The sequence below is a fragment of the Eupeodes corollae genome, chromosome 1 (genome assembly GCF_945859685.1).
Source record: "Eupeodes corollae chromosome 1, idEupCoro1.1, whole genome shotgun sequence".
NCBI classification, from domain to species: Eukaryota; Metazoa; Arthropoda; class Insecta; order Diptera; family Syrphidae; genus Eupeodes; species Eupeodes corollae.
The window spans coordinates 59,381,104-59,401,937 of record NC_079147.1 but is presented as its reverse complement, the minus strand read 5'-3'; the positions used below and the strand labels follow the sequence as shown (position 1 = coordinate 59,401,937).

General features: G+C 32.0%; 1 protein-coding gene across 17 annotated transcripts in view; it reads right to left on the bottom strand.

The window, feature by feature from the left end:
- The window catches only part of LOC129940273 (polypyrimidine tract-binding protein 3), a 768,555-nt gene that overhangs the window by 234,617 nt on the left and 513,104 nt on the right, over window positions 1-20,834 (bottom strand). For 2 of the 17 annotated variants that reach the window (XM_056049253.1, XM_056049326.1), the window contains exon 1: window positions 4,003-4,872. The exons of 5 other annotated variants lie outside the window; for them this stretch is intronic. In XM_056049253.1, the coding sequence (XP_055905228.1) occupies window positions 4,003-4,005 (3 nt within the window). In that variant the 5' untranslated portion in view covers window positions 4,006-4,872. Of the gene's footprint in view, window positions 1-2,582; window positions 3,438-4,002; window positions 6,027-7,142; window positions 8,500-8,519; window positions 8,628-8,653; window positions 8,677-20,834 lie in introns of those variants that run through there. 10 more of the 17 variants (XM_056048955.1, XM_056048815.1, XM_056048885.1 and 7 more) reach the window with 10 other exon arrangements.

Sequence of the window (20,834 nt, the reverse complement as noted above, 5' to 3'; positions counted from 1 at the left end):
CTGAGAATGCTCAAGGACATATCAAAAAGCGAATATCAAGAGTGATTCGAAGATTGGAAAAAACGCTGGCTTAAGAGTATTACACCTGGGGGAACAACTTTAAAGGGGAATAAATAAATATTTTTTTGAAAATACGAAAATTCCGGGTACTTTTAGAACATATCTCCTATATGGCTTTTGAAAGCTGATAAATTGTCTATATCGTGACTACCGTCGGAGCTTTAAGTGTTGTTCCATAAATAAGAATTTACATTAATATTAATGAAATATGTTTTGTTTGAAACAAATATTGTTTATAACAATACTAAATAAGATTCAAATGAAGGTTTTGGTGTTGAAAATTTTTTAGTGTCATAGTTTTGAAACATGGTACTTGAATTCGAATGAAAGAAATTTTCATAAAGAAAAAACTATGCACAAGTTATTTGAATTTTATTAAAATATAAAGAAAAGTTATAAGTTCTGAAGATCTTACAATGTTGGAGTTAAACAGTATTGGAAATTATTTTTAAAGCAACCCTACAACCGTGAATATGAGAGTTACTTTTTTGTGGAATAGGAAGAAATATCATACAATATATTTATCCAAAAAATTCATATTATTTAAATTAAATATAAAATTTTAGAAAATGGTATATTTAGTTTTTTAAAGAAAGTTATTGAATGATTTGAATATACAGGAAGATAGTTTTAAATTTTTCAATAAACTTCCAAAATTTAAAAAAGCAATTTAATAAAAGTTATTATGCGTTTTCGATCATTAGATTTCTATTTTATTGAACAATACCCTATTTAAACTTAACGTAATAACCCGAAATAATCAATGGTGTTTTTTATCAACATTTAAACCCAAAACCAAGCCAACAAAATTAAAGTCACTTTTAAGATTTATTACATTTTGAAATCCTAAGTTATTTGAACACAAATTTGTTATTAATTTATGTTTATTAATAGAATTCGTAGGTAGGAATGCGTTTTTATGTTGTGTATTATTCTGAATTTGGTGAATACAAAGATTATGTAAAATAATGATTTTTTTAAATGAAATTATTTCGAATGATATAAAATTCTCTAAAAAGAACAGAACATCATGCCTTCCAAAAATATAGACCTTGCCATTTTTATTTTTTGAAGAAAAAAAATATTTCCAGACTTATATTTATTTAATTTTTCATTTCTATAATTTTGCTTTATCATAAAAATAAAAAAAAACACACACACATAAAACTACCTATTATATTTGTTTATAAGAAAGCCAATTCATTTTGCACACACAATTATTAACAAAAAAAAGAACTATACATTATGGAGGTTTTACTTTTGGATGAAGTTCTAACAATTATGATGAGAGATGATGGTTAGCTACGGACAACATCATTTTAAACTTTATATAGCATTCGAGGTTTACTTTAAAGCGAAACGTAAATTCAAAAAAGAACAAAAAACAAAAAAAAAACAACTAATTTAAATAACTAAAATAAATAAATACATTTTGCCAAAGAACAATTAAAATTTTAATATACTTCAATTAATTTGTGTCAAATTACATTCTGAGAAAAATGTTTTTGAAGATTGCTTCACGATGAACTAAAGACGAATTTCACGGAACTTGTGATGTCTAAGAGACATTTTTTGCAAATATTAAGTTCAAGACTTATTTTAATGGAGATAAAAATTGACAAATCTTCAAAACTTTAATTTAAAAACTATTTAATCATACCAGTTTAGTTTTATTCAATATGGGTTATCGGGGCGTATACGTACTTTTTTGCTTTGGTTTGCATGAATAAAATGTATTTAATTAATTTTTTGGATAACACACGATAAAAAATAATGAATGACATTACAAAATATAAGAATTTTGTTATCAACCAATCATAAAATTGATCACTTATCTTCAGTTATCTTATCTTAATTCATGTGTTGAAAATATGAGTGCAAAAAGGGAAATTTCTCGAATGATGATTAAGCTATTTCAAGCTATGAAGCATTTTCACACAACCATTTTCTTTGGTAAAAACAAAGACTTAAGTTAATTTTTTTTTTTTGGAATGAGCATAGTTACCAAAAATTTTAAGGAAAAATCAAGTTTCTGACTCCAAGTAAACAAATATTAATGAATCCGAAGACTTTTTAATTCTGGATGAATTTTTTTTCCGAAATATCAAACTAGAGCTTAAGAACTTCTATAGTTATTTGTGGTTTGTTGGTTTCATCACGAATTGATAAATGAATTAATCCTTCGACAGTTTTAGTTAAAAAAAAAAATAAAACAAATTAAAAACAACACAAAATAATACGTTTTTTTTTATTTAAACAAACAATTATTTCGAACATCAAAAACTTTACTCACTAAAAACATACACACAGAGCAAAATAAATAAACAAATAATCAAAGCCCAAAAACTTTTAACAATTTTTGTTATAAAAACTTATAAAACAATAAAATAATTTAACTTAATTAAATTAAAAACAAAAATCGTATTAGCAACTTTACAGAGAATAAAATCATAAGAAAAACGAATAAAACAAAAAACTGAAACAGAAACAGGAAAAGAAACAGAAACAGAAAGAGAACAAACCTTGTTAGGAGAAGAATAGTGTGAAGATGGCGATGGCATAGAACAATCAGAAGACGCTGAACTATATCTACCATTTGTAGTATTAGCATTAGTCGTAGCAGTCGTACTAGTAGTTAAATTAGCCATTGAATCAGCACCATCACTACTACCAGGACCACTAATCATATTCATATTTATATTTATATTATTATTATCAATATCATTATTATTACCACCGCCATTTTGTAATAACTCTCGATTTATCAGATTTATACGATTGAGATGATGATTATGATTATTATCAATTGACAACAGAGCACTACTAGCACAATTATTATGATTATTATTAGTATTGTTTTGGCCAAATGCAGGCAGGATGGCATTCGTTATGCCATTCGTATTTGTATTATGAGTATTACTGATAAAACATTTAGTATTAGTATGATTGATATTGCTATTTACATTGTTATTGTTTGTTGGCGAGGAACATGTTGCAAATGGTATGAGTGTAATAGCAGCAGGATTGTATGATGCCATTGTTGCAGCAAAATGATGGGCAGCTGATTGTTGTTGGTGTTGTAATGGAGTTAAGGGCGGTGATCCACCACAGAATTGTTGTTGTTGTGTGGCAGATGTTGCCACTTGCATCTGCATATATGTTTGCAACATTTGTATTTGCTGATGTTGTTGCTGTTGTTGTTGTTGTTGGAATTGCATTTGATGTTGTTGTTGTTGTTGCTGTTGTTGATGTTGCTGTTGGAGCTGCATTTGCTGATGATATTGTTGCAACTGCAATGTTTCTTGCTGACTCTGTTGCAGCGGATGATGGTGATGTAGATGATTTGGATGCGGTAACGATTGGATTAATTGCATTTGCTGTTGATATATTTTGTGGATATATATATATTTGTATAGCGTTAAATTTATCTACATACTTATGTATACTCTACAACAGAATAGAAAAGAAAGAAAATTAACTAAAAACTCAAAACAAAAAAAACAGATTCCTTCTCAAACTAAACAAAAAAGTACTTTCTTCTGAAAGATTCTTTCGACACGATAGGAAAGTATTTTATCACCACCACCACCACCACCAACATCAGATACCTTAATAAAATAAATCAAAAAAATAACATCATCATTCGGATCATTTTTGTAGCCTACAATGTGTTTTAGTACAAACTTAGTACAAATTTAGTACATTTTGTACTAAATTCTGAAAAACTCTATCAAAGATAAATGTTTCAAGTGAATTTTTTAATTCATGAAGTAGTGGCAGATATTCGACATAATATGGCAAGGTCTAGTAAATTTTAATAATCATACAAATAGGTTAAAGATAGATTATCCTGATCGCATATTTTAGTTTTCTTCAATTTAATAAGAAAGAAAAAAGACTGAATTTTGATTTTTTTGGTTTTCTTATGCAAATCAATCTTACCATTATATCTTTGTAGTTTATGTGATTTGATTCACTTGCTATAGCTTCTGATGCAGCTAGTGACGTAATTGAATTTTTATTATTATTTGTAGATGTTGTTGTTGATTGAGCGTAAATTTGTGCTGTTGTTGGATGTTGATTACCAAAACAACTTTGATGATGCTGAACTAATTGTTGATGTTGTTGAATTTGTTGCTGTTGTTGCTGATGTTGCTGCTGCTGATGATGATGATGATTATGATGATGTTGCAATTGAATAGAATCACACAAATTTATTTCAGTGTAACGACTTAAAATAAGTGTTGGTGTAACTGCACTAACAATTGTCGGCGCAAGGGCTGATGGCTGTTGTTGATGTTGCAACGTTTGAATAACAGGATCAGATGGACAACAATGACCACAATAGCACAAGGATAATCCCGAATGATTTGTTATCGGATAATGATGATTTGTTGAATGTTGTTGTTGTTGTTGTTGAGTTTGTTGTTGTAATAATGTCGTTGTTATACCGTTACAATTTGGTAAAAATGAACAACTACTATCTTGGTGATTTTGTTGTGATGGTGTCTGATGTTGTGTTTGTTGGCCAATAGTTGGCGGTATTAAAGGAATTTGAAAATGGTGATGATGTTGGTTATGATGGATATTCAAAGGATTTACAAGGGTATGTGAATGTGAATGATGATGAAATTGATGTTGATTATTAGAATTATTGGCTAATGCACTAACAATAGCCGAATTTGCGGCTGCTACAACTGCTGCTGAAGCAGTTAATTGAGAATTATTAGACTGTTGTTGTGTTTGTGGAGCCAAAAAGGGGGGACAAATAGCGAGGCCCGGTGGGAAATACGTTGTGGCAACAATTTTGAATTGTTATTTTTCTTTAAAAAAAAAAAAACTAAACAACAACAAACTAAATTTTTGTTAGGTTTAAGTTTGATAAATTGATTGATTTTTTAAAAACTACTCTTGCTTATCGTACACATTCAATAGAAGTTTGAATAATACTTATTATAATATAATATATTTCTAATATATGACATTTATTCTAAGTGTAATTTTAATTTTTTAATGTAGATTGATTTTATATTTTGAAAAAAGATTGTCAAGATATTTTTTTTTAGAAGATTCTTTTATAAGATATGTTTTTAAGAATTGTATAAGTTTTCTAATTTTATTTTTTTTAAGGTAGAATTTTTGAGAATATGTAAAGTTAAGAGATTGTCAAAGAGTGTTATTGTATAGAAATAATTTTATTTTTATTTTCAAATATAAATTGTATAGAATAGATGATTATCGAAGTTTCAGTATGTGTTCTTCTAAATTGATTTATATATAATTTGTTTGCCTCAATTTAGAATAGATAAAACACGATTATAAATACGCTAATGATTTTTGATTGTCAAAACGCGATTTCTTATTTTGTGTTTTTGTTTTTTTAAAAGTTCATTTCTCTTTTTTTTTTGTTGTTATTCACATAACCTTATAATTATAATGATTGATTATTATTTATTTTATTCAAACTAATAATTCCCTAAAATTATGTTATATATCTTTTTAATTTGAGAATATTTTAATTTATATATAAAAAAAAACAATAAACTGTCACATCAAGATTGTTTTGTTTTTATAATTCTGTAAGATTTTCTAACAACCTTATATTGACTTTTGTTTTTTGTTTGTATTGTTGTGTATATTATTTTAATTAATAAATTGACCATAAAATAAACAACCTAATACACATTTATTTTTTATATAATAATTAATATATATATATGATTTTTGTATATTTCTCTGTTATATAAAAATATTTGTTTTCTTATTCACTGATTGCACGAAAAAATTATTTAATTTTTATTTTTCATTTAATATGATATGTAGGGAATAATTGAATTTTCCTATTTTTCAAAATTGTTTTTCTTTTTTTAATTTCTGCAGAAAGAAAGAAAAAATATATTTTTATTTTATTGTTAATGCAAACAAAAAATATATTTACATATATATATTTATTTTCTTATTTTTAATATACTAACAAACAACCATTTATTTATTTGCTTACTTTTTTCTTTTTTTTATCAGTTTTACAAACTCTTTGGTGACGACGGATTTTTACTTTATTTTATTTTTAATTTTTATTTAAAATTATTAAATTATTTTTGTTTGCAATGTCGATATATATAATATTGTATATATTTTTTTTGTGTTAGGAATATTTGTTTCAAATTGAAAATATTCTTTGTATATATTTATTTTTATTTTGTTTAAAGTTAAAGCTGTTCGGATATTTTTTCCTTCTTTCAGATTTTTGTTTTCTTTTCTATTTTTCTATTGCACAGATTCCGTTTATCCTGTTTTCTTCCTAATTATTTTTTAATTTTTTATATAAGCTCAGATATAATTATTTTGTTTTTTTGATAAATAAATTTACAGCATAATTTTTAAAAAATTAAATACTGTTTTTTTGATTGTTTGTGATTTTTTTTAAATAAAAATATATTTGATTTTTATTTGTTTAATCAAAAATAAATACGTATATCTATAAATATTGCAACAATAATTATTTGTATCTTTCTCTCTTGTAAATATTTTATTTGTTTTATAATAATACTGATTGTATTTTTTCTTTTCCTTTAGTTAATAATTTTATTATTTTTTATTTATTTTCTAACTTTTGTAAGAATTTTTTGAACACTGAAGTTGGTCGTGTTTTTCTTCTTTAGTATATTTTAGTTCCGTTTTCAGAAAGAGAGAAAGAAAGTTGAAATAAATTTCAATAAATTAAAAAATTATTAAATTATTTTTGTTTGTTTTATGATTGTCCTTAGGGATATTTACTTAAGTAGAAATTTCTGATACTTGAAAATGTGTATGGATAGCCAAGAGAAGTTTTTGAGAAGATATCGCTTTTTTTAAGTTTATGTTTTTCGAAAATTGCAACGAGTCCCTTTTTTGACACACGTCGAGTTTTGCCTCAATTCTCAACAAGGATAAAGGATATTTTTCTGTTTTTACAGATTTTCTGTTTTATTTCTTGAAAAAGAGAAGGATTCTAGGATTTACCACCATTTATGTGAAATGTGAAATATAAATAACCAAAAGAAAAAGAAGTAATTTTGAATAATGTGTTTTTATTGTTTTACCAATTTGTTTTGGATTCTTCGTCCAAAAGTCAGTTGATGTTTGATTCTGTTGATGTATTTGTTGTCAGGTGCGATGATAGATTTTTGTGGTGTTGTTGATTAAAAATATAGGCGAAGTTGATTCTGCTGCTGCTGACTTTTTAGTTTTTTTTTTTTAGTTAAAGTTGATATCAGACTATTTTAGTGTTTTCTTTTTTTTGTTGTTTTTGTTTTTGACGGGGGCTGATGATGATAGTAATTATATATTATTATATTTGTTGTGTTCGAAAAGCACGTTTTTTGTAATTAATTACTTTGCTCGAGAGTCTTTTTGTTTGCACCGAACGAAGATATAAGACATAGAGAAAAAAAAAATGAATTAAAAAATTATGTAGCTAGAGACTTGTTGGTTTTCACTTTTTTCTTTATTTCTTATATTCGTGTGATTTTTGGAATTATGCTTTAGTTAGATATTTTTGTATCTTTTGCACTTAAAAAAAAAATTAAAACAAAAAAAACTTTGACCGATTCGGCAAAACTAACGAACGTAATCAAAGGTAAACCAACGAACTTTTTTCTTCTTTTTTAATTTTTTTTTCTTTTGATTCTAGAATTATTAACAAGACAACAAAAAATAAGAAAAACCAAAGAAGATGAGAACAAAAAAAAATACTTCTACCACTTGCAAGAATTATTGTTGTTGTTTTTTTTTTTTTGACTGAGATGTGCGTATTCTTTGGACTTATATACCTATTTACTTTCTTCGTGTTGTTCGTGCTTGTTGTGTTAGATATTGTATCTTTTTGTGTATTTATTTTTATTATTTTTATTCGTGTAAGAATGAACTTGGTAGAATAGAATAGGCGCGCTATGTAGATGTATCTTGTTCGTTTTATTTTTTTCAAAAAATTCTTCCAAGCGATTAGTTTGCTTTTTTGTTGTTCTTGTGTTTTTTGTCAAAGAAATATAGCAAAAGAAGTGTGGTTATGATTTGTATCTTTTTTTCGAGGATATACTTTTCAGGGATATGTTTGAAAGTTAAAATTGTTGCATCAAAGTATTGATAGCCAAGTGAGATACTTTTTGTGTTAGGTAACTTATTGTTACAAATGTAATCTAGATAAAGTATCTAGATACTTTGAAATTGTTATATGATTCCTTTCGTATATGAAATGAAAGATAAAAAAAAACAACGATAAAACTTCAAACTTTTGTGGTTTTTGATGATTTTTAAGCGAAAGAACAAAAAAGATAACAAAATTTAACAGATTTATCTATTTAAAGTATCTTATTGAATTTTGATGAGTTTTTTTTCTTTAATTTATTCAAACAAATTTTATTTTGTATATTTTATTATTTTGTGAATGAGTGTTAATAATTTTAAATTTTATTTTTTACTTTTTTTTTCTACTTTATGTGTTGAATGTTTTGATTATAATATGTAATAGAGCGGCGGACAGAATTGGAACGGGTTAAAGCAAAGACTGTACGAAGACTGAAGTAAGAACGACTGGTATTCTAAGGTAATATACCTATTTTTTTCGGAGTTCTTCTTCTTTTTGGCTCTCTGGCTCTGGCTCTGGTTCTGACTCTGACTCTGGCTGGAGCAACATACCTTTATTCTTCCTCTTCTCCGCCGATATAGCCACCACCGTCGTCGCCGGCGCTGTAGTCCCATCAGCATAACCGAGACCACCGTCGCCGTCGCTGCCGTCGCCGACATGACTCCAATGGCAAACCGTGCTGCTGCTGGCTGCTTCTACTTCTGCTACTTTTGCTGCTTCGGCTGTTGCTGCTTCTGCTGTTGCTGTTACTGCTGCTGGTTGATAATTTTGTTTTGCTTCTTTTTGTTGTTGTTGTTTTTGTTGTAGATAGATTCAGACTTTTAGTTGTAACGTGAGAGCGAGATATTATTTTGAAGTTGGTTTGAATACCTTGCCTTGCCTTGCCGTGCCGGCTTTGTTGCGGAGGGTTAAAATAATGATTGCTCTTTGGCGTAAACACAGGCGCAGAGAGGCAATTACCACACTTGTTTCTATCTTCTTTTTGTTGTTGTTGTTTTGTGTGGTAAAAGAACATTGTTGAATAACAATAGCCTAATGATAGATTCTTAGATACACGCGGTTAGAGAAGAGATTCTTTCTATTCGACAACGAACTTTAAAAACAGGTTACTCTCTCTCTCTCTCTTTCCCTTCTCCTCTCCCTTTTCCTCACCTTTTTTCTCTCATTTTCCCTTTCTCTCTACGAGTTATACAGGTGAAATATTTTGTAGCAAAATTAAAAAGGGACCGAAAGGAAGTGCGTTGCGTGTTCTCTTCACAGGTAATCGTAGTCGTCGTGTCGTGACGTGACGTCTATCATCATTAGTTGAGGAACGAACAAGTGTATGAATGAAAAGGGTGCTCTTTCTCTCCGTTTGGCCTTTCATTTTCGTCGTCCTTACCTTTTATCCTGTCTCCTGTATAACAGTTTTACACCACTTACTTATTCTCTCAGGCTCTCCGAATTCGGAGTTATAACTATGAGAGAGTTGCGAATAAAATAGACCAATACATTTATGGAAGCTGCAACAGTTGTTGTTACGGGACTATGGCGATAATGTAAATTCAACAAGCTACAAGTTAGAACCATGAGCCCTTTATCCCCTTAGCTCCAGACTTATTCTCTTTTCTGTTGCTTCAAAAAAAAACCCGCGCCGCTCTGCGCCCTTCCTGTCTTTCCCGTCTTCCCACCTTCATCCATCCCTGTTGCTGATGGGCGCCCGTATGTTGTGTTGAAGGTATGAACAGGGGTTTAGGAAACCCGTATACCTTTTGATTGCGTCGAATCGGAAATTGTAGTCGAAAGAGGTTCTCAATTTAGCTACACACAGTGCGACAGGTATGTTCTGTTCAGTTCGGTGGGGTGGGGTGTTGTGTGTTGTTGGTATACCATTGAAAGGGGGTGGTGGTTGTGAGGCGAAATCATGGGTTTGGGGAGAACATACGTTTTACACCTGAATGTATTTGTGCTATACAATTAAAGGTGATAATCTAAGGACTGTTTTCGTTTGCTTTACTTTTTTCTTCCTCCAATTTCTTTTTTCATTTTTCTGTTCGTTCTCGTTCTCGATGTTTGTTATAGTTCATGCTCCGGTGCAGTGGTGCGCAGAGTCTGTAGATACTCGTAGACCTATCTGTAGATACAATGTTGGAATAAAATGATGATTTAGTTTGTTTTTTCGTATCGGGAGTACCAACTTGTGGTACTCTAAGCGTATACGAGTATGGTAGTGGTTTTGAGTATAAGATATTTTCTCTGCGAAAAAATGGAGGTAAGGATGAGGAACATAAGCAACAGTTCCGGTGGTGATGGTGATCCGATTTATAAAGGGTTCAGTCAGAGATACACTAGTTTTTCTCTTTTATGAAAATTTCCTTTTTTTTATCCGTTTTGGTTTATTTTCTGGTTGTTGTTGTTGTTATTTTGATTTGTTTTGGTTTATTTTTGTCAGTTGAGTTTAAGTTTATTTAAAGAGTGCACGGTAAGGTAAGGGAGGTGTTCTCTTTTTAATATTTTGTTGGAAAAGGTTTGTTGTGACTCTTTTTTAGGTTTTTTGTGTTTGTTTGGCTGCTGTTGTGGGTATAAAGTTAAAGAATGCAGTATTTTGCAATTCTGAGCCCTTTAGACCGCTTTTTTCGTGTGTGGATATAAAGCAGGTTGTGGGTTCGTTTCTTGTGGCTAGTTATTCAATTGAGGTTTAATTTTTGAAAATGACATGCAACTAGCGGATTTTTGATGTAAAACATACATTGAATTCTTCAGCATTCAGAAAAATGGTACCATGTCTAATTATGTTTACTGAAAAGCAATTTAACTTGTACAGCTATTAATCATAAATTTCGTTGCCTAATATTTTGTTATTTTGTGTTCGTGCCAAGGCAAATGTTGTTCTTGAAAGTTAATCAATTAGGTAAGAAATTCCTAAGTTACGGTTTTGGAAATTTCCACGAAAACCTTTGACGGCTAAGATTCTAATCGGAAAAAATAAATTAAGTATGAATGAAGGAGATTCAGTCAAACTCAGTCGCTATTTTGTCATCAGCAACTAATAAAAACCACGACGACGATAACTTGATACTTCGCTAATGAAAAATGCTGATTGTGATTTTTAAAAACAAACTTTCATTTCCGAAAGGGAAAGATATCGAAGCAAAGAAATCTCAAAATTTGTATCAATTTTCCAAAAATATCGAACCCCTTAAGCCATTTAATCGTAAGCGACATTTTCAATGAAAAAAGAAAGCTTAATTATTATATTTTGTAAGTAACTCATAAGGCCTTTAAGGCTGTTGTTATATTATATCCTAAGAAAAATTAATAATTTCCAATACTGACTTAAGGTAAAAGTGGTTTTAAAAACTAGCATTAAGCTTCTGATTTGTCGTTTAGGATACAATTTATTTTGGCGCTTACGATAAATTTGACGAAAGGACTCGATACTTGCGAAAAAGTAAGAACAATCTTAAACTGAAATGCTATGGAAAGAATATCGAAAATCACTTTTATAGTTGACATCTTTTGGGTTGGTAGAGATGGCAGTCACTTTTGAAGGGTGACTTCGACAAGATTCAGCAACATTGCGATGACTGGAAGTTGAAAATCAACATTCAGAAATACGAAACTATTCTATTCAGGACTCCGCTGTGTGGAGCCTGAAGGGATACGAGAAAGAACTGGAAAAATCTAATGATCATTGGACCAAATCCACAGCCACTGGCAAATAAAAGTGTAGTTAAGTACTTTGGCATCTGGTTGGATCAGTACTTGTATTTCGACAGACATATGAATTCTGCTCTAGCCAGAGCTAGGGGAGCCTTTTCCCTGACAAAACGGTCGTTTTTAGTACCCGTCTTGGCGGGGTGAAGGTGATTTGCTACTTGTCCCTTGTCCGGCCGATAATTGTCTATAGGTGCCCGGTCTGGTTCAACTTTGCCCCTGAAATGCAAAAGATTCGGGTCTTTAAGAGGAAACGTCTGCGACGTTGCCTTCGACTGCACAGAACACCAGAGTCGGAGTACAAACATTACTAACCAGGTTCTATACAACAAATCCAACATAAATAGAATAGATAATTTCTTGCTGAAGCTTGGTAGGGGTCACATTGCGAGGGCGAAATCGTCGAAAAACAGCTTAATTTTTGGGGGTTACTACCAAAACAATGGAAACATTCCGCCTGAAGCTCTTCTCTATTTAAACAGTCGAAAGTTGGAACAGGATAGAAAAGCGGTTTCGTTAATCTACCACGTCAGCCATAAAACTGTAAATAGGCGACTCCTTTACAGCCGAGACGTCCTCGCACTGGAAGATCCCCAGTGCCTTCGGTTAAGTAGGACTGATTCCGATAGGGACAGAAGACAAAGGGTGAGGCAGGAGAACCAGTTCAAATTGAGAATGCCATTTAAATTTGTTTAGGGCATTTGGTTTGGCCGGTTTAAAAAGGTTTTATAATTAGGTTAGGGTCAGTCAGGGTGGCCCCAACAAAAAAATAATAAAAAAATAAAAAAATTTAAAAAAAAAAACAAAAAAGCAAGCAGCGCTTTCTGCGCGCCGCACTTGGTGCCGGAAAGCACTGTATTGGAACCGTAAAATCGTTTGTAATGGAAAATAAAAATATTGGAAGGTAATGTTATGACGGATTTATATTGACAAACTCAGTGATCCTATAACCATCTCGGAAATTTCATCAATATCTTTAAGAAATGGCCTTAGAACCTGGGCGAGAGCAGCACATTTACAGAGAAAGTGAATCACAGTTTCTCTCCGAAAGTATGGCAGTGAGTTTTGTTAGAGACACCCAGCTTTGATCCATGCTGTCCTATCAGCCAATATCCGGTACATATAGCAGTGATCCTAGCTATATCCTCCCTGGGTCTGCATAAATTTTCGGTAGAACGGTTTTTGTTATAGGTGGCCATATCATCTTTTATATGAAACAGTCCCTTAGATTGTTCCAACTGCGATTGGATTTTGTCAGAAAAATTGAGAGAATTCTGCCGTTCATAGCTCCATCAAAAATATTTACACTTTAAACAAGTGAACTATAAGGTGCCTATCCTTGCCGGTCTAACTCTTCAGCCCGTTCATTTCCATCAATTCTTCTGTGACTTGGAACCTAAATAAGATTAACACGGATGTTGACGTTGAGACTGGATAGTTCATCCCGACATTGTTCGATCGCCTATAGCTGTCAGTGCAGGAAGCCATGTTTTAATATAAGTATGATTTGAGTATTTTGCATGCTTCTCTGATTGCTATCATCATATAATCAGGTAGCCGAAAAAGCTTGAGATAATTAGCGACTCGGAGAAGATTCCCGACACAACTAATGGGTCTATCTTTGACCAGTCAGCAAAGATAGCGGTATCGAAGTCTTTCGTAGCTATGCCATCCTCCCAATCCTTTCTGCCAAAAAATATGACATTAAAATCTTTACTGAAGTTTAAGGCAGCAGGTTTTCGGTAGTCGGTTTCAGTCGCTAAAAATAGTTATTAGCGTTTCTATGCGTATTGCCCATAGGACCTGGAAAAATAGCAGTTTGATTGTTAAAGGCTAAGCGCACTGCACAGTACTGAATATTTTAAGTGTAGGTCTATTGAAAGGAGTTGCTGTAGCGCCGTCACTAGCTATTCTTTGAAACTTTCTTAGTTTATTGATACTGTGTTTCTTGTTAAGCGTATTCCACCACAAAATCGATCCATAAGATAAAATAGGACGTGCAACGGATGTGAACTTAAACAAAATCATATTCGATTAAGGATCAACTTTTTATCGAAAGTTTTTCTACAGGCGTAAAAGGCCATGCAAGCCTTCTTCGTTGAGGAACGAACCCGTTCTTCGATATCTTTCGACTTTTGACAAAGACCAAACTAAGTTATTATTATGAGTATGAGAATGATACATGCTTTAAAAAGACATTGAAACAGGAGATATATTTAACCTGTTGTGAAAAGTCATTCAATCATGATTGTGAATTCCATAAAAGAACATAAAACTTCACAAAGTCTTGAAGGTTTTCAACAGTCAGTTAAAACAAGATCTACATAATCGGCCAATCACCAGCAACTTAGCTGAATAGGCCTTCGAAATGTATCAATAATGATCAGTAGAAAATCATCCTCAATGATGAGTAAAACTTTTGCATTTTGAGGCTCGAGACATCAAAAAATGATTGTTGGAAAGACTGGCTGTGACAATTTCTTAAGAAAAGTTCTATTACCGTAATATTTCTCATATTGGATATCACAAGATCCTGTGAATTAATTACTAAAGACTTTTTAGAAGGGAAAAATAATGCTCTTCAATTGATTCAAGACTTTAAGGATAGAATTTTAGATTTAGATTTAGATTTAGATTTATTCATTGAATGCATACACAGTAAGACGTACATCTTATAATATTAGTGATATGCTAAAATACAAAACATAAAATAGTTAACAGGCTACTTCAAAGATGAATTTATATAAATTTTTGAGTTTAAATAAAATTTAATTTAATTTAATTAATAATTAATAATCTCATTCTTTAAATTCAAATTGATTTATTCAGTTAAAATTACAATTAGTATATAATATTTATGTACATATGTATATTTATACAAATTTTTGTAGTTCAGTTCGTTATTTAAAATCATGTAATATAAAATTCGTACATATTAATCTCAACTCTCAACTTTATGCGAGGTTCTTTGAAAATTAGGCACTTTGAAAATGACTTCGGAGTTCTAATCGAAACCTAGTTTCTCCATTTAAAGTTTTCAAGTTTCTAGGCAGAAGATTCCACAGACGAATAGCGTAAACAAAAAATTGTTGTTCAGAGGTACGACAGGAATAATGAGGGTGCATAAGCATTAAGGATCTGCTTGAGGAACTGAATTGAATCCTATTATATAAACTAGAAGGTTGTTGCGTGTTTATTATGTTACAGAGTAGGAGTAGAGTCCTGTACCGCATGAGATGATCAAAGGAAAAGTTGTAAATTTGGCGTGAAAATTCCGAAATACGATCAAAACGACGTAGACCAAAAATGTAGCGAGCTATGTTATTAAAGGCGACATTCAATTTCCTTCTACTGTTGGCATCACAGTTGCTAAAAACTTCGCAACCATAAGTTAATATTGGGATCACAATCGTTTTGGCAATCATCATCCGAGTGTTCAAGGGCGTAAAATGTTGTGACGACCATAACATTCTAAGAACCCCATAAACCTTACCCACCGCCACATTGATATGGCTGTCCCAAGTAAGTCTCCTGTTAAACAACATGCCTAGATTTCGCGCATTCGATGTAAATTCAATTGGTATACCATTCAAGCAGATGCTTGGAAAATACTCCAGGTTAATTGCTGATTTATTGATGATAACACATTTTGACTTGGTAGGATTTAAGAAAAGACCATTATTCTGAGACCAATTTGATATTTTTTCGAGATCTTGGTTGATAGTATAAGCTCCATCTTCTATTAGCCCCAGGGGACAACTATAGATCAACTGTACATCATCAGCAAACATTTGAATCGCACATCCCGAAATCTGAGTTGCTACAAATTTGTTATCGAGATTTGCAATTGATGTTGATGCTTCGGCAAGTTCTTTTTTGGTTGAAGACAGCTGGGCATTGCTTAGTTCAATTTGGTTTCATTGAGCTCTAAGTTGATTTTAGTCACATCTGATTTTAGGGAATCAATTTCGTTCATGATTATTAAGTTGTCACTCTCGAGTTGTTGAACTTTAGTATTAATAACATTTATGTTTTTGTTAACAACTTCAAATTGTTTTTGAATTGTGTTAGTGAGGTCTTGATTGTCCTGTTTGATTTGTTTAGCTAATAAGGTTATTATGAAATCACTTTGTTCTTTCATCCTAGCATCCAATTTGGATAACAAAGCACTTTCATCATAAGCCATTCTTTTCGAATTATGTTGTGGGGAGATTCGAGGTGAATTTTTAGAGTTTTTTTCTATTTGAGTGGCGTTGTCTGTTGCGCGACTGCGTTTTTTGTATGATGCCGACATATATATGCGTTTAGGTTGATTTTGGTTTTATGTACCAGATTTTCTTTCAGTCTCGGGAGAAGAAAATATTAATTTAAATGGCAAATAATAATGATCAAAAGTGACACAGGTAGTCTATTATTTCACAAATCCACTATATTAGACTTTTACCAACTATTGTCAGAGGCTTTATGAAATTGGGAACTCAATTAGGAGAGAAAACACCAGAGAAAACTGCCCGACTATAAAACACGTCTAGTCTGTAGCCCGCACCATTACTCTTTAATGATTTGAGATAATTTTCGAGCGCATAATTTTGCAAACATTTAAATAAGGCAAAAAAGATTTGGTTCTGCAAACGTAGCAGAGTGACGATTATTTTGCTAACAACGTTTTTCATTGTTAGTGTCATAAAATTGCTTACTCGATGTTTATTCAATATCAAAATGAAACATCTTATTAGTAAGGCTATAAGGCAAAAACTTAAAGAATATCGCTTCCACAGACCATACAACCATATGAGCACAATACTATTGGTTACGACGCGACGTTAGAGACAATTTTTTCTAGATTTTCTTATAATATACTGTGCGGTGATTTCTGTAATCTGTTGGATAAGCGTTTAGCAGAAAATTTCCTTGTTGTATTTAAGGCGCTGAATCTGAGTCCCGTTAACTGCTCCACTCCTAACAACATCGCCAAAGAGTGTAGTTCGCTAATAGATCTGTATCTTGCCAGCGATGTTGGTAAGGTTATGCTTTACAGCCAGCTTTTAGCACCTGGTTTTTTCAGGTAAGATTCACTCTTTGTATGTTAGGATTTAGTTTTTGAAGTTGGTCAACAATTGTTTCAATACTGAGACTTCAAAAACGTAAACACATCTGACTAAGTGCTTGACTTTGACTGCGTAGTAAGGAACTCACTGTACCATATGCGAAATGTGAACCATCATGTCAGGTTTTTACGGCAAAATTTCAATCCACCTTGGCTGAATAGCGACATCTCTGCTCTGATGTCACGACAAGATGCCGCCTACAGTCAATGGAGACGTTACAAACTGGAGCACATGAAAAGCCAGTTGGTGACTTCGATTGTGATGCACTCAACAAAAAGTTTACGTCCATGCCCTTAAACATTGCTTTACCTGTTTATTCACTTACTGAAGAGGAACCAACTGCTATCAACAGCTCTCTGAGTTCTATAAGAATACAAGAGGAAGACATTGAAGAGACAATAATATCGATTAAATCTATTGCTACTGGCCTCGACCAAATGGAATCTAAGTTCTCGAGACTATACTGTTTACATATATACTGCGCTATATAACCTTCATATTTAACAGCATATTGACCACTTCTGAGTTTGCTCAAAAATGGAAGAAGGCTATGATTATTCCCATACCCAAAAAGCAAACAGATACTGCTACAGAATTTCGGCCAATTGCCATTCTTCTGTTTCCTTCGAAGATGTTTGAACGAACTATTCTGGGGCAGATCCAAAGATATCTTATAATCAACAACTGGTTAAGTACCTGTCAGTCTGGTTTTCGACCTAAGCTCAGCTGGAAATTCGCCTTACTTTTTTAACTGATAAATTAAAAATACCAATGGACAATGATCATGTTACATTGCTAACACTGTTAGATTATTCAAAGGCTTTTGATACTGTTAACCACGCAATTCTTTGTAGAAAGCTGCGAATTAGGGGTTTCTTTAGAGTCTTGTAAGCTTGTTCTTTCGTATCTCAGCGGAAGGTAACAAATCGTGGTGGCCAATGGATACTCATCCACATGTCTCAATGCTTTGAGTGGAGTGCCATAGGGATCTATCCTTGGACCAGTCCTCTTCTTACTTCACATAAATGAGTTACCACATGTTGCTAAATATTGTTTAATTCAGCTTTATGCTGATGATGTGCAGCCTGACAAGTCGACCTATTGGGGATAAAAATGATGCCGTAGCGAGGATCTGCTCCGCATTTCACAGTGGTCAAAAAAGAACGATCTCTCTCTCAAATCAACATCTCTCCTCATCTATCGCAAAAACTTTAAATTATCGGGTTTTAACCTGTTAACACTTGACGACGAAACCATTGAATATGTTAGCTCTGCTAGAAACCTAGGAGTAGTTTTCAATCGCACTTTCACTTGAGATGACCACCTTAATAGTGCCATTGGTAAAGTCTAAGGAAGTCTCTGCCATCTACAAGTCACTCGAAATTTCATCCCGATCAAAACTAAACTTCTACTTGCTAACGTCCTCATACTACCAACTGTGCTGTTTGGGTGTGAAATCTTTTGTAAACTATACTGTGTGACTAGCCGCAAATTGAATGTTTCTTGTACCAATATTGCCCGTTTTATTTATAATCTACGTCATTATGTCCATATCAATTTTTGCGGTACAGATTGCTGGTTGTAGCCTAGACAGCTTAATAAACTTTCGCTCTCTGAGTTACCTCCATGAAATCATCCAAACACAATACCCTGATTATCTATACGGTAAGCTGAATTTCCCTCATTCATCAAGGTCCTTTGCTTTAATATTACCCCGATACAAAGACTTGCAGCACTTTATAAGACTCAAGTCCTACCTTGTAAGCGATTTTGAAATGAATCAAATACAAATACAAATACACTAGTCAAAGTATAAAGGTACAGAGATTGACATAAATGTGTGATGAAGCAATGACGTCGTAATTGATAAAGCATCGCTTATTGTCAGTTACAAAACTCAAAGGTTGAAATTTCAGTCCACTCTTTTAAAGGGTTATTTTTTTAACTAGCACAATAAGCAGTAACCAAGATTTCTGCCTTTAACATGCAGACATTGCTATGCACTTTTAATTATTTATATTTGCAATGAAACAAAAACTAAATAATATAAAATATTTATATGCACAGAAAATAATTTTTATTTAACATCGAAATCTTTCAAAAAAAAAGAAGAAAAACACGTCGGACTTTGTTTTTAATACCTAGACCTAATAATATAAAGTTTATAAAGCTATCTATACATAGATAGATATTAAACCCACCCAAAATGTTATCTACTTCCACTTCACTCAAATTCAATGTTAAAAATCTATTCATTAAAAATTCTTACAACAGGATGACAAAAATGGCCTAATAGCGAATATTATGAAAAATTCATGAAAATTCTAATCCTGTCTAAACAAAAGGGGTGCTAGCTCTATCTCTCTTTCTCTCTTCAAAAAGGTCCTGTATGATGTCAAAACAACAAAGCAGAAAAAAATACCAAAACATAACCCTTGCTTTTACCTAGAACACACACATACATACACATAGACAGATATATCCAAAGGAATAAAGGTAGATATATGGATGTATATACAAAGTGAATTCAACACACAATAACGGCACTCGTGTGCGCTTTGTCAAACAATTTTTGGACTGGAAAAGCTCAAAAGGCATTATATTCAACAAAAACAGTTAGATGTGTGATGCTGGAGAGGGGGTGGGGGAGGGAAAGAAGGTGGAGGTTGGGAAATCGAAAACAAAAACTCAAATAAAATATTTATACAAATAATTTCGCATCCACTGGCACTGAGTTTTTATTATGCATATGTATGTATGTATGTACGTATTTTTGTTGTTGTTTTATTTTTAATATTTTTTTTGTTTGGTTCATAGTAAAGTCGTCCTTTAAACTCCCTCGGCCTCAAACTGCTACTGGTCCTTTTTATCTATTTGTGAGATTGTGTGTACGATGAGTTTTCGGGTGAAACTGAGTGAAAATTACTTGGACCTTTAGAGACCAGGTTGAAGGGATATTTTCCACTTGGATGAATTTTATCAGCAAAACGAAAAGGAGTAAAAAGAATAGGTGAGGGAGGTGTAGGGGGGGTTGGCAAAGGAAAGTCAAGGTGTATAGTATATTTATATATGAAGCAACAGCAATCCCTTGCTCACTGTGTGTGACACAGCAAATGATATGATGTCCCTTTGCGAAAGGATTATTATGAATTTCAACTTTTTGTACTTTATTATAAAAGAACAAAGTAACCCTACTTCTAACCTATGTATAGGACCTCTGAGCAGGTTTGTGTATATCATCAAAAAAGAGGAGCCAATTGTTTTAGAGTTAGTTTCGGGCAAACAAATTTGTATATTTCGTATATACCGCATGCATCAGCAACAAAGTAAAAATTATACTAACTTCGAAACAGTGATTTTGAGTTACTTACTTACGTCATCGTTGTCGTTACCCGTCGTCGTCGTTGACGGTATAGTTGACTCGTACCGTCCGACCATAGGGATTAACAATATACATACATACTTAATACGTAGTGCAACTTTGTTCAAATATTTTAACTTTGCTTACCTGAAACGAAACAAAAGAAAATACAAATTAGTTACAAAAAATTCAGTGACCTGAAAAGAGGATTTTAATTTAAAATATGTTTTTTTTTTTTATTTTCCAGAAGAAGTTAATGTGTGTGTTTTGTATTAATTTAAACGATACAATTGTTTGATTTGTTTAGAAAATAAAAGAAGAATTTATAACCCCCAAGAGTCTTTTCTTAACATTTTTTCAGAAGCACTCAAAGAAGGAGTTTTCAGAAAAGCTTTAGCGTTGTAGATGTTTGTTGTAGTGTTCTGTATGTCTTATTATTTTATATTAAAGATAAATAAGTTAAAGCTTCAAAACAAGACTCAAG